The 15,197-nt window shown below is 63.6% G+C and overlaps 1 protein-coding gene across 1 annotated transcript in view; it reads left to right on the top strand.

The window, feature by feature from the left end:
* Window positions 1-15,197, top strand: part of MUC2 (mucin 2, oligomeric mucus/gel-forming) — a 30,250-nt gene that overhangs the window by 13,094 nt on the left and 1,959 nt on the right. Inside the window, exons 30-44 of the mRNA XM_070289436.1 lie at window positions 1,541-2,064; window positions 5,971-6,158; window positions 9,595-9,633; window positions 9,897-10,105; window positions 10,401-10,575; window positions 11,000-11,247; window positions 11,689-11,872; window positions 12,155-12,380; window positions 13,054-13,232; window positions 13,482-13,545; window positions 13,671-13,771; window positions 13,876-13,907; window positions 14,412-14,589; window positions 14,781-14,885; window positions 15,103-15,143. Of these exons, the coding sequence (XP_070145537.1) occupies window positions 1,541-2,064; window positions 5,971-6,158; window positions 9,595-9,633; window positions 9,897-10,105; window positions 10,401-10,575; window positions 11,000-11,247; window positions 11,689-11,872; window positions 12,155-12,380; window positions 13,054-13,232; window positions 13,482-13,545; window positions 13,671-13,771; window positions 13,876-13,907; window positions 14,412-14,589; window positions 14,781-14,885; window positions 15,103-15,143 (2,493 nt within the window). The remainder of the gene's footprint in view (window positions 1-1,540; window positions 2,065-5,970; window positions 6,159-9,594; window positions 9,634-9,896; window positions 10,106-10,400; window positions 10,576-10,999; window positions 11,248-11,688; window positions 11,873-12,154; window positions 12,381-13,053; window positions 13,233-13,481; window positions 13,546-13,670; window positions 13,772-13,875; window positions 13,908-14,411; window positions 14,590-14,780; window positions 14,886-15,102; window positions 15,144-15,197) is intronic.

The following is a 15,197-nucleotide window of genomic DNA, read 5'->3' as shown; positions in this document are numbered from 1 at the left end:
CAGCACCCCACAAACCCCCACCCCGCCGACCACCTCACCAACCACTGCCCCAACTGCAACCACCACAGCCACCACGGGGTCACCAACCTCTCCGTGTCTGCCGGACTGCAGGTGGACCGGCTGGCTGGATTCTGGGAAACCGAACGATACCGAAGCAGGTGAAGACGTTGAATCCCTTGAGAACATCTGCCAGAGGGGCTGGGTCGCCAACATCTCCTGCAGAGCCGCCGGGTTCCCCGACACTCCCCTCCAAGAGCTTGGACAAACTGTGGTGTGTGACACCTCTGTTGGGCTTGTGTGCAAAAACCAGGACCAGAAGCCGGGCGGAGCCACCCCGACGTCTGCCTGCCTCAACTACGAAATCGACGTCTACTGCTGTTTCCTTCCACATAACTGTGTCTCCACACCTTCGACCACCACTATGAAGACCTCAGGCCCATCATCTACCACACTTTCATCGGAGACTACAAGTCCTACCACTACAGAGACCCCGGCTACAACACTCTCCACGGCTTCAACTGGGACTCCAATGCCAACCTCTAGCACCACCTCAAGGGAGACAACAACCACCACACCCACCACCACAGGGACCTCAAGCCCGCCATCTACCACCACTACGACAGAGACTGCAACCCCAACACCCACCGCCCCAGAGACCACCGCCCCAACCACAACCACAGAGACCACCGCCCCCACCACAACCACAACCACAGGGACCCCAACCCCAACACCCACCACCACTACAACAGAGACCCCAACCCCAACACCCATCACAGAGACCACCACCCCCACCACAACCACCATCACAGAGACCACTGCCCCCACAACCACAACCACAGGGACCCCAACCCCAACACCCACCACCACTACAACAGAGACTCCAACCCCAACACCCATCACAGAGACCACCACCCCCACCACAACCACCATCACAGAGACCACTGCCCCCACAACCACAACCACAGGGACCCCAACCCCAACACCCACCACCACTCCAACAGAGACTCCAACCCCAACACCCATCACAGAGACCACCGCCCCCACCACAACCACAACCACAGGGACCCCAACCCCAACACCCACCACCACTCCAACAGAGACTCCAACCCCAACACCCACAGCCACAGAGACCACCACACCCACCACAACCACAACCACAGGGACCCCAACCCCAACACCCACCACCACTACAACAGAGACTCCAACCCCAACACCCATCACAGAGACAACCACTCCCACCACAACCACAACCACAGGGACCCCAACCCAAACACCCACCACCACAGAGACTCCAACCCCAACACCCATCACAGAGACCACCGCCCCCACCACAACCACAACCACAGGGACCACCGCCCCCACAACCACAACCACAGGGACCCCAACCCCAACACCCACCACCACTACAACAGAGACTCCAACCCCAACACCCATCACAGAGACCACCACCCCCACCACAACCACAACCACAGGGACCACCGCCCCCACAACCACAACCACAGGGACCCCAACCCCAACACCCACCACCACTACAACAGAGACTCCAACCCCAACACCCACAGCCACAGAGACCACCACACCCACCACAACCACAACCACAGGGACCCCAACCCCAACACCCACCACCACTACAACAGAGACTCCAACCCCAACACCCATCACAGAGACAACCACCCCCACCACAACCACAACCACAGGGACCCCAACCCCAACACCCACCACCACTACAACAGAGACTCCAACCCCAACACCCATCACAGAGACCACCGCCCCCACCACAACCACAACCACAGGGACCCCAACCCCAACACCCACCACCACTACAACAGAGACTCCCACCCCAACACCCATCACAGAGACCACCACCCCCACCACAACCACAACCACAGGGACCACCGCCCCCACCACAACCACAACCACAGGGACCCCAACCCCAACACCCACCACCACTCCAACAGAGACTCCAACCCCACCACCCATCACAGAGACCACTGCCCCCACCACAACCACAACCACAGGGACCCCAACCTCAACACCCACAACCACAGGGACCCCAAGCCCTCCATTTACCACGACTACAACAGAGACTCCAACCCCAACACCCACCACCACAGAGACCACCACCCCCACCACAACCACAACCACAGGGACCCCAACCCCAACACCCACAACCACAAAGACCCCAAGCCCAACATCTACCACCACTATAACAGAGACTCCAACTCCAACACCCACCACCAGTCACCCTCCAACCCCATCGACCACCACCACAACCACCACTGTCTTTCCAAGCACCCCCAGCACATTGCCACCCACAGTGACAACCCCCAGTACAACAGCCACGCCTACCCGGGAAACCACTACCACCCCAGCCACAACCACGTCTACCACAGAAGGGACCACCACAGTGTCACCAACCTCTCCGTGTCTGCCGGACTGCAGGTGGACTGGCTGGATGGATTCTGGCAAACCAGATTACACCAAAACAGGCGGGGACATTGAATCCCTTGAGAACATCTGCGAGAGGGGCTGGGTAGCCAACATCTCCTGCAGAGCCGCCGGGTTCCCTGACACTCCCCTCCAAGAGCTTGGACAAACTGTGGTGTGTGACACCTCTGTTGGGCTTGTGTGCAAAAACCAGGATCAGAAGCCGGGGGGAGCCACCCACATTCCTGCCTGTATCAACTATGAGATCGACGTCTACTGCTGTTTTGTTCCACGTAACTGTGTCTCCACACCTTCGACCACCACTATGAAGACCCCAGCTACAACACTCTCCACAGCTTCAACTGGGACTCCAATGCCAACCTCTAGCACCACCTCAAGAGAGACAACAACCACCACACCCACAACCACAGGGACCACAAGCCCGCCATCTACCACCACAACCACAGGGACCCCAACCCCAACACCCACCGCCACAGGGACCACCGCCCCAACTACAACCACAGAGACCACCCCCCCGACCACATCCACAACCACAGGGACCACTGCCCCCACCACAACCACAACCACAGGGACCCCAACCCCAACACTCACCACCACAGAGACCCCAAGCCCAACATCTACCACCACTATAACAGAGACTCCAACCCCTACACCCACCGCCACAGGGACCACTGCCCCCACCACCACCACGGAGACCACAGGCCCCACCACAAGCACAACCACAGGGACCCCAAGCCCTCCATTTACCACGGCTACAACAGAGACTCCAACCCCAACACCCACCACCATAGAGACCACCACCCCCACCACAACCACAACCACAGGGACCCAAACACCAACACCCACAACCACAGAGACCCCAAGCCCAACATCTACCACCACTATAACAGAGACTCCAACCCCAACACCCACCACCAGTCACCCTCCAACCCCATCGACCACCACCACAACCACCACCGTCTTTCCAAGCACCCCCAGCACATTGCCACCCACAGTGACAACCCCCAGTACAACAGCCACGCCTACCCGGGAAACCACTACCACCCCAGCCACAACCACGTCTACCACAGAAGGGACCGCCACAGTGTCACCAACCTCTCCGTGTCTGCCGGACTGCAGCTGGACCGGCTGGCTGGATTCTGGGAAACCGAACGATACCGAAGCAGGTGAAGACGTTGAATCCCTTGAGAACATCTGCCAGAGGGGCTGGGTCGCCAACATCTCCTGCAGAGCCGCCGGGTTCCCCGACACTCCCCTCCAAGAGCTTGGACAAACTGTGGTGTGTGACACCTCTGTTGGGCTTGTGTGCAAAAACCAGGACCAGAAGCCGGGCGGAGCCACCCCGACGTCTGCCTGCCTCAACTACGAAATCGACGTCTACTGCTGTTTCCTTCCACGTAACTGTGTCTCCACACCTTCGACCACCACTATGAAGACCTCAGGCCCATCATCTACCACACTTTCATCGGAGACTACAAGTCCTACCACTACAGAGACCCCGGCTACAACACTCTCCACGGCTTCAACTGGGACTCCAATGCCAACCTCTAGCACCACCTCAAGGGAGACAACAACCACCACACCCACCACCACAGGGACCTCAAGCCCGCCATCTACCACGACTACGACAGAGACTGCAACCCCAACACCCACCACCCCAGAGACCACCGCCCCAACCACAACCACAGAGACCACCGCCCCCACCACAACCACAACCACAGGGACCCCAACCCCAACACCCACCACCACTACAACAGAGACTCCAACCCCAACACCCATCACAGAGACCACCGCCCCCACCACAACCACAACCACAGGGACCCCAACCCCAACACCCACCACCACTCCAACAGAGACTCCAACCCCAACACCCATCACAGAGACCACCACCCCCACCACAACCACCATCACAGAGACCACTGCCCCCACCACAACCACAACCACAGGGACCACAGGCCCCACCACAAGCACAACCACAGGGACCCCAACCGCAACACCCACAACCACAGGGACTCCAACCCCAACACCCACCACCACTACAACAGAGACTCCAACCCCAACACCCACAGCCACAGAGACCACCACACCTACCACAACCACAACCACAGGGACCTCAACCCCAACACCCACCACCACTACAACAGAGACTCCAACCCCAACACCCACAGCCACAGAGACCACCACACCTACCACAACCACAACCACAGGGACCTCAACCCCAACACCCACCACCACTACAACAGAGACTCCAACCCCAACACCCATCACAGAGACCACTGCCCCCACCACAACCACCACCACAGGGACCACCGCCCCCACAACCACAACCACAGGGACCCCAACCCCAACACCCACCACCACTCCAACAGAGACTCCAACCCCAACACCCATCACAGAGACCACCACCCCCACCACAACCACCACCACAGGGACCACAACCCCAACACCCACGACCACTACAACAGAGACTCCAACCCCAACACCCATCACAGGGACCACCGCCCCCACCACAACCACAACCACAGGGACCCCAACCCCAACACCCACCACCACTACAACAGAGACCCCAACCCCAACACCCATCACAGAGACCACCACCCCCACCACAACCACCAGCACAGGGACCACCGCCCCCACAACCACAACCACAGGGACCCCAACCCCAACACCCACCACCACTCCAACAGAGACTCCAACCCCTACACCCACAGCCACAGAGACCACCACCCCCACCACCACCACAGAGACCATCGCCCCCACCGCAACCACAACCACAGGGACCCCAAGCTCAACACGTACAACCACAGGGACCCCAAGCCCTCCATTTACCACGACTACAACAGAGACTCCAACCCCAACACCCACCACCACAGAGACCACCGCCCCAACCACCACCACAACCACAGGGACCACCACCCTCCCCATTACCACAACCACAGGGACCCCAACCCCAACACCCACGACCACTACAACAGAGACTCCAACCCCAACACCCATCACAGAGACCACCACCCCCACCACAACCACCACCACAGGGACCACAACCCCAACACCCACGACCACTACAATAGAGACTCCAACCCCAACACCCATCACAGGGACCACCGCCCCCACCATAACCACAGAGATCACCGCCCCCACCACCACCACAGAGACCACCGTCCCCACAACAACAACCACAGGGACCACCACCCCCATCACAACCACAGAGACCACCGTCCCCACAACCACAACCACAGGGACCCCAACCCCAACACCCATCACCACTACAACAGAGACTCCAACCCCAACTCCCATCACAGAGACCACCACCCCCACCACAACCACAACCACAGGGACCCCAACCCCAACACCCACCACCACTCCAACAGAGACTCCAACCCCTACACCCACAGCCACAGAGACCACCACCTCCACCACCACCACAGAGACCACTGCCCCCCCCACCACCACAGAGACCATCGCCCCCACCGCAACCACAACCACAGGGACCCCAAGCTCAACACCTACAACCACAGGGACCCCAAGCCCTCCATTTACCACGACTACAACAGAGACTCCAACCCCAACACCCACCACCACAGAGACCACTGCCCCCACCACGACCACAGAGACCACCACCCCCACCACAACCACAACCACAGGGACCCCAACCCCAACACCCACAACCCCAAGCCCAACATCTACCACCACTATAACAGAGACTCCAACCCCAACGCCCACCACCAGTCACCCTCCAACCCCACCGACCACCACCACAACCACCACCGTCTTTCCAAGCACCCCCAGCACATTGCCACCCACAGTGACAACCCCCAGTACAACAGCCACGCCTACCCGGGAAACCACTACCACCCCAGCCACAACCACGTCTACCACAGAAGGGACCGCCACAGTGTCACCAACCTCTCCGTGTCTGCCGGACTGCAGCTGGACCGGCTGGCTGGATTCTGGGAAACCGAACGATACCGAAGCAGGTGAAGACGTTGAATCCCTTGAGAACATCTGCCAGAGGGGCTGGGTCGCCAACATCTCCTGCAGAGCCGCCGGGTTCCCCGACACTCCCCTCCAAGAGCTTGGACAAACTGTGGTGTGTGACACCTCTGTTGGGCTTGTGTGCAAAAACCAGGACCAGAAGCCGGGCGGAGCCACCCCGACGTCTGCCTGCCTCAACTACGAAATCGACGTCTACTGCTGTTTCCTTCCACGTAACTGTGTCTCCACACCTTCGACCACCACTATGAAGACCTCAGGCCCATCATCTACCACACTTTCATCGGAGACTACAAGTCCTACCACTACAGAGACCCCGGCTACAACACTCTCCACGGCTTCAACTGGGACTCCAATGCCAACCTCTAGCACCACCTCAAGGGAGACAACAACCACCACACCCACCACCACAGGGACCTCAAGCCCGCCATCTACCACCACTACGACAGAGACTGCAACCCCAACACCCACCGCCCCAGAGACCACCGCCCCAACCACAACCACAGAGACCACCGCCCCCACCACAACCACAACCACAGGGACCCCAACCCCAACACCCACCACCACTACAACAGAGACCCCAACCCCAACACCCATCACAGAGACCACCACCCCCACCACAACCACCATCACAGAGACCACTGCCCCCACAACCACAACCACAGGGACCCCAACCCCAACACCCACCACCACTACAACAGAGACTCCAACCCCAACACCCATCACAGAGACCACCACCCCCACCACAACCACCATCACAGAGACCACTGCCCCCACCACAACCACAACCACAGGGACCACAGGCCCCACCACAAGCACAACCACAGGGACCCCAACCGCAACACCCACAACCACAGGGACTCCAACCCCAACACCCACCACCACTACAACAGAGACTCCAACCCCAACACCCACAGCCACAGAGACCACCACACCTACCACAACCACAACCACAGGGACCCCAACCCCAACACCCACCACCACTACAACAGAGACTCCAACCCCAACACCCACAGCCACAGAGACCACCACACCCACCACAACCACAACCACAGGGACCCCAACCCCAACACCCACCACCACTACAACAGAGACTCGAACCCCAACACCCATCACAGAGACAACCACCCCCACCACAACCACAACCACAGGGACCCCAACCCCAACACCCACCACCACTACAACAGAGACTCCAACCCCAACACCCACCGCCACAGGGACCACCGCCCCCACCACAACCACAACCACAGGGACCCCAACCCCAACACCCACCACCACTCCAACAGAGACTCCAACCCCAACACCCATCACAGAGACCACCACCCCCACCACAACCACAACCACAGGGACCCCAACCCCAACACCCACCACCACTCCAACAGAGACTCCAACCCCAACACCCACCGCCACAGGGACCACCGCCCCAACCACAACCACAGAGACCACTGCCCCCACCACAACCACAACCACAGGGACCTCAACCCCAACACCCACAACCACAGGGACTCCAACCCCAACACCCACCACCACTACAACAGAGACTCCAACCCCAACACCCATCACAGAGACCACCACCCCCACCACAACCACCATCACAGAGACCACTGCCCCCACCACAACCACAACCACAGGGACCACAGGCCCCACCACAAGCACAACCACAGGGACCCCAACCACAACACCCACAACCACAGGGACTCCAACCCCAACACCCACCACCACTCCAACAGAGACTCCAACCCCAACACCCACAGCCACAGAGACCACCACCCCCACCACAACCACAACCACAGGGACCCCAACCCCAACACCCACGACCACTACAACAGAGACTCCAACCCCAACACCCATCACAGAGACCACTGCCCCCACCACCACCACAGAGACCACTGCCCCCACCACAACCACAACCACAGGGACCCCAACCCCAACACCCACCACCACTACAACAGAGACTCCAACCCCAACACCCATCACAGAGACCACCACCCCCACCACAACCACAACCACAGGGATCACCGCCCCCACCACAACCACAACCACAGAGACCACCACCCCCACCACCACCACCACAGAGACCACCACCCCCACCACCACCACGACAGGGACCCCAAGTGCAACACCCACTGGCACACCTCCCACCAGCAGCACAGCCGTGGAGCCCTCCAGCACACCCCTGAGCCCGACGCTGACAGTGCCGACGGTCACTCCAGTGGGAGGCACCACCCTTCCAGGCACGTGGGCACCGGTGTGGTTCTGTCCTCTTGCTTGCTCCTCCCTTCAGGGGCGCGGCTCAGCTGCTGGGACTTCAGACAGGCGCCTCCACTCTTCCCTGGGCATGCAGTTCCCAGGAAGGTTTTAGAAGGGTTCACTGGCCGTCCCGCCAAGACCTGCGGCCAGGTGCTCACGGAGGTGCTGCCCCTCGGCCTGTGCCTGCCCCCACGGGATGTCTTTCCTTGGGCACAGCTGCCCGTGGCCCACATCCTCTCCCTACAGCTGTATGATGGGCTCTGTGGGCAAAGCAACCCTGTGGGAGCCACCGAAGGGCCTGGGGCCTCGTGGGGAGTCTAGGCTGCTGGTAAGGCGCCCTGGGAGACCCTCCTCTGCTCCCCCCGCCACTGGCACTTCCCCACTGGGGCTTCAGGGGCCAGTGGCCAGCCCCTCCGGATGGAGCAGTGTCCCGTGGTGGCCTCCTCGTTACACACCCCGAGGCCCGTGGGCCTGACACCCCGTCCAGCCCCGAGGCCCAGAGCTGGGACATGGATGGGAGGCCTCCATACCACGTGCTGCGCCTCCAGGGGGCTGCCTGCGTGTTTGCTGCCAGGCCACCTGCGTGCTGAGAGGAGTGGACCCCCTCAGCCCTCACTGCACCCTCCATTCTTACAGGCTCGCCGACCCTGGGTCCCACCTCCTCGAAGACCACCCCCACCCCTGGTTCCACGACGAGGCCGCCTTTACTCAGCACAAGCCCTACCTCCAGCCCCACTGCCACGCCTGTGTCAGCCACCTCCACAGGCGCCCCCACACCAACAGGACGCCCGTCGACCCCGCCGGAGACCCCCAGCACCTGGACCTCCAGTGTGTCCACCTCCACTGTGACCCCAGCAACCTCCCCCCTCGTGACCACCAGCGGGGTCACCCCCTCCGGCGTGCTTCTATGCTGCTTCTTGAATGGGACCTACTACGCCCCAGGTATGCAAGCTCTTCCTTCTGATTCAGCAGCACAGGCCGGTGGCGCTTGGGTTCCCGGGGCTTGGGGGTCACTCGGAGGTCTACACTGGGAGCTTGCTTGGGAAGCTGGGTGCTGGGCCTGGGTGGATGTCTCCATGGCCAGCCCCATGAGCTGCAGCCACAAATCAGGGGCAGTGGGAGGTGTGGGCTTCTCTCTCCTGGCCTCTGGGGGAGCCAGCCTGAGTGCTCGGGGGCGGCATCAGCACTGGTCTCTCCCCTTGCAGGCGAGGTGGTGTACAGCGGCACGTATGGAGACACGTGCTACTACGTGAACTGCTCGCTGGAATGCACGCTTGAGTTCTTCAACTGGTCGTGCCCATCCACACCCACCCCAACACCCAGCCCATCCACACCCACCAGCCAAGAATCCGGGACATCTACCGCGCCAGTGCCCGGGGTCCCCGGGTGCCCGGACTTGGATCCTCCCAGGCAGGTCTGTGTCTCCGGCGGCTTTTGTTGCCTTTGACGTCTAAAGCCCCATGTGCTGCCTTCCTGTAGGTCATGACCTTGCCCCTGTGCCCCACACCAGCCCCAGTTGGGCCAAGGCTTCAGGCAGCCTGAAGCCTTCTCCGCCTGGCTGGCTGCCCTCCTGGACAGGGTCGCCCTTGGCTCTCAGCCTCCTGGGCAGGGCTGTTAGCTGCTCACCCGGGGCCTCGCCAGCACAGCCCAGCCCTCCCGTGTGAGCCAGGCTGGTCCCGCTGAGCCCGTGTCCTCCTCCCCCCCGACAGGAGAACGAGAGCTGGTGGATGTGTAACTGCACGAAGGCCACGTGCAAATATAACAACACCGTGGAGCTCGTGAAGGTGCCGTGCGAGCCCCCGCCCATGCCCACCTGCACCAACGGCCTCACGCCCGTGCGCGTCCAGGACCCCGACAAGTGCTGCTGGCACTGGGAGTGCGACTGTGAGCCCGGCGCCGTGGGGACCCCGCCTGCTCCCGGGGGGTGCTGCAGACCCCAGGGTGTCGTGCTGGCTTCGGTGGCTGGGTGCCCGCGGAGAGTCAGGCCCTGGTCTGGAGTGGTTTCTCCCGCCTCCTGCCGGCTCCTCCTCTCGGCCACGGTCCAGGAAAGGGAGGGGCTGGCCTGGTGGAGGGCGGCCACTGCCAAGAGCAGGGCACAGAAGAGGCGTCAGGACCGACGCTCGGGGCTGCTGTGGGCCGAGGGGCACGTGCCCTCTTGGGGCCCAGATGCCCCGAGTGCCCCGGGAACAAGACTGCAGGGCCTTCCGCAGTTTCTGCCTGCCGTTCCCACCCGAGCCTTGAGCATGTCCTATCCCCGTCCTGCCCCCAGCTGGGGGCGCGACCTGGGCTCACCCCATGTCCTCTGCAGGCTACTGCACCGGCTGGGGGGACCCACACTACGTCACCTTCGACGGGCTCTACTACAGCTACCAGGGCAACTGCACGTACGTGCTGGTGGAGGAGGTCAGCCCCAGGGTGGACAACTTCGGCATCTACGTGGACAACTACCACTGCGACGTCAACGACGAGGTGTCCTGCCCCCGCACGCTCATCGTGCGCCACGAGACCCAGGAGGTGCTGATCAAGACCGTGCAGATGGCGCCCATAGTGGTGCAGGTACGCGGGGGGCGGGGTCCACCGTGGGCGCACGGGTGTGGGCCTCCTCACGCGGCGGGAGGCTGGGCTGCCCCCGACCCAGAGCCAGGCTTGGAGAGGTGCTCCATGGACACATCTCACGGGCCCTCTGGAGGCCTTCAGGGGCCCCTTGACCTCCACTGCTCACGCCCCTACCACTCACCCTGGACACAGGTCTCTGCGGCAGGCGCCCCCTCCCTGAGGACAGGGGCTCTCTACACACCATGTAGGGAGTCCTACCCCCTTTCGGGGTCCCCAGGCCTCCCGGGGGGACCCTGAGGACGGTGCCCCTGCCACCTGGCCCCTGGGATTAGTCAGGACAAAGATCTGGCCCAGTGTGATGGGAAGGAAGCGGGGAGGGGGAGGGGTGGCCCCCACAGCTCACCCCGCCCCCTGACCCCCGCCCTGGGGTTCCCGCTGCAGGTGCAGGTCAACAGGCAGGCCGTGGCACTGCCCTACACCAAGTTCGGGCTGCGGGTGTATGAGTCGGGCATCAACTACATGGTTGACATCCCCGAGCTGGGCGCCCTCGTGTCCTACAACGGCCTCTCCTTCTCCATCCGGCTGCCCTACCGCCTGTTCGGCAACAACACGAAGGGCCAGTGTGGTGAGCCCCTGACCGCCGCGCCCCACCTGGGAGGACGGCCTGGCAGAGGCTGGCTGCGGGGGCTGCTCCCCAGGGGTGGCTCCGCACACGGCTTAGGCCCCCACGGGCCCCCGGCCGCGTCTGGGTCTGGCTCCTGTGAGAGGCCTGTCGGAGCCGAGTCTGTGCCCTGAGGCCCAGCCAGGCGCCCTCCAGGGGCCTGGGCTGGAGCGGGGGGTCCCGGGGGCTCGCCCTGCTGGACGGCTGGGCCTGGTGTGTGCTCACGCGGCCTTCCCACCCGCACAGGCACGTGCACCAACAGCACCTTGGACGACTGTGTGCTGCCCAGTGGGGAGAGCATCGACAACTGCGAGGTCGCAGCCGACTCCTGGGTGGTGAGCGACCCCTCCAAGCCACGCTGCCCCCACACCAGCTTCACCACCAGGCGCCCGGCCACCTCGCCCTCGGCGGGTACCAGCAGCTTCCCCCCGAAGAGCTGTGCGTCTCCACTCTGTGAGCTCATCAAGGACAGGTGATCGCCCTGGAAGCCGCACCCCCACCTGGTTTGCCACGGAAAGGCTGCTGGCGCGGGGCCTGGGGCTGGGAAGGCAGATGGCAGTCACAGCAGGGCCAGGACTTGGGCCCCTGCAGGGTATCCAGGGCCCTCTGTGACTCCCCCACATCCCGTCTCTCCTGCCTCCTGAGATGGTGCAGCGTCTGCTGAGCTTGAAGGCTGGGGTAGACCAGTTGGCCTGGGATAGAGTTAGCGTCCACAACTGGTGCTGGGGAGGGGAATTTGGGCTTAGAGAGGGGGCCAAAGCCGGTATCTGTGGGAGCGAGCCCCTCACCCCCAGAGGTGTGTGCGTGAAGGCCAGGATGGCCACTGGGCCTTGCTGGGGGACCTTGGCACCTGGTGACCACTTAGACACAGACCTTCCCTCTCTGGGGGCCGAGCACGGTGCTCTTCCTCGGGCTTCAGTGCCGGCTGCTGTGGCCTCAGGCCAGCCGGTGCCCCTGAGGCCAGCCTGAGCCCCCAAGGCCGCCCCTGATGCTCTGCTCCCACCCTCAGCCCACAGGCATCTGTCTGGTGGTACAGGCTGAGCTGGGCCCCCGAGGGGGTGTAGCCCAGATGGAGGTGCCAGGGCAGGGGGACGTGAGAGGCTGGGGGCACCGGCCGGCCTGTGACCTGCATCCCTCCTCCACAGCTTGTTTGCCCAGTGCCACGCCCTGGCGCCCCCCCAGCACTACTATGAAGCCTGCCTGTTCGACAGCTGCTATGTGCCTGGCTCGAACCTGGAGTGCGCCAGCCTGCAGACCTACGCGGCCCTGTGTGCCCAGGAGGGCATCTGCGTGGACTGGCGGAACCACACAGGCGGGGCCTGCCGTGAGTGCCCTCCTGCTCACCCCAGGCTCAGCGGGAATCCTGGCGGGGGTGGGGGGCCAGGCCGCCTGAAGACGGGCCGTGCTAACCCCTGTGGGGCTGGACCCTCGCCTCCTGGCTCGGGACAGCATGAGGGGCAGAGGCCACGCTCGGCCTGCGTGGGCTGGGGTCCCATGTGGGAGGGGCTGGGCGGCGGTCAGTGGGGGTGGGGTGGGAGCCCAGGCGCCGCCCTCTGACGCTGCCCCTCCCCAGCGGTGACATGCCCCGCCCATCGTGAGTACCGGGCCTGCGGCCCCGTGGAGGAGCCCACCTGTAAGTCCAGGTCAGTCACGGTGGAGGCGCTGGGACGGCTGGCTGGCCCTCCGCCCTGCTCTGGGCAGCCCTGTCTGGGCCTGGTGGTCCCACCCGTCCCCACACCCGTCTCCTGATGCCCTCCCCCAGCCCCTCCGAGCCGAACAGCACGCGCCTGGTGGAAGGCTGCTTCTGCCCCGAGGGCACCACCAGCTACGCGCCCGGCTTCGACGTCTGCGTGGACCTGTGCGGTAGGCTGCCCGCCGCGCGGCCTCTGCCCTCCCCTTCCCGGGGCTGAGCCCAGAGCCTGCGGCCGGGGCTCGAGCTCACAGGGCCTGTCTCCTCTCTCTCCTAGGCTGCGTGGGGCCGGACAACGTGCCCAGAGAGGTAGGCCACCCCCTGGGCGCCGGGGCCAGGCCCTCCCACAAGCCCTGCATTTTAGAGGGGCGGGCTGGGGTGGAATGAAAACCTGGAACCCTCAGAGGCAGAGTAATGAGTCCCTGGAGTCCTGGAAGGTTGAGCAAGCGCGGGGCCCATCCACCCGCCCCTCTGCGCGTCCGCCTGCCCGCCCCGCCCATCCGCCCACTAGCCGCTGGATATTCCGGCTACACCTGCGGCCTGTCTGCCCTGTGGCGTGCGTGTCTCCTGCGCACGGCTGGTTCTTTAGCTCTGCTCTGCGTGAGCCCCGCAGACACACCTGGTGCCTCCGGCACGCGCCAGGCCTGCGGGCCCACGGGAGCAGGTCCCAGCCCTGGTGTGAGTGTCCTCCCCAGAGCCTGCCCCGGGCACTTGGAGGTGGGGAGGGCTCGGGGTTTCCCGCCAGCCGCTCGGTGGGCCACGCGGCACGGTGCTGTGTCGCGCTGACCGGGGCCGGCTCCCCCTGCCCCGCAGTACGGGGAGCACTTCGAGTTCGACTGCAAGGACTGCATCTGCCTGGAGGGCGGGAGCGGCATCATCTGCAAGCCCAAGACGTGCCGGCCGCAGCCCCGGCTGGAGTGCGAGGAGGACGGCACCTACCCGTTCACGGAGGTGGACCCCGCCAACACCTGCTGCAACCTCACCTCCTGCAGTAAGGCCTGCCGCAGGGCGTGTGGCAGCCGGGCTCTTGTGGTCCCAGAGGCCGGGGCCTCAGGCGTGTCTGCTGGGCGTGGGTGCTGGGCAGGCGGGGTTGAGGGGGCCCAGGGCCCACCCTGCCCGGGGCAGCGTCCAGGGTCAGCGGGCAAGGGGCCGCGCTCACCGGCGTGTCCCCGCTGCCTGCAGAGTGCAACGCCAGCCTGTGCAGGGAGAAGCCCCCTCTGTGCTCACTGGGCTTCCAGCTGAAGAGCGAGACGGTGCCCGGGAGGTGCTGCCCGCTGTACTCGTGTGGTAAGTGGGCCGGGCCGGGCAGGAGCGAGGCCTAGGGTGGGCAGGGCTCCGGCTGGGTGTGGGGGGCAGAGGGTGGCTGAAGGGGCTCCTGCCTGGGGGCTCGGGGTCTGCCTGGTGGAAGCATCCAGCCCCATGCCCCCACGCTGTCCACTGGGTGTGCGTCCACCCTGGGGTCCGGCAGGACAGTCTGACCCTTGCTCTGGTTCTTTCTCCCAAGAGCCCAAGGGCGTGTGTGTGCTGGAGCATGCCGAGTACCAGGTGAGGCTTGCCAGCCGTGGGGAGCTGGGCGGGGGCGCAGAGGGGGCTTTGAGG

This window comes from Ovis canadensis, chromosome 21 (genome assembly GCF_042477335.2).
Source record: "Ovis canadensis isolate MfBH-ARS-UI-01 breed Bighorn chromosome 21, ARS-UI_OviCan_v2, whole genome shotgun sequence".
NCBI lineage: Eukaryota > Metazoa > Chordata > Mammalia > Artiodactyla > Bovidae > Ovis > Ovis canadensis.
Note: the sequence above shows the minus strand (reverse complement) of the source record. Positions and strands in the feature narration are given on the sequence as shown.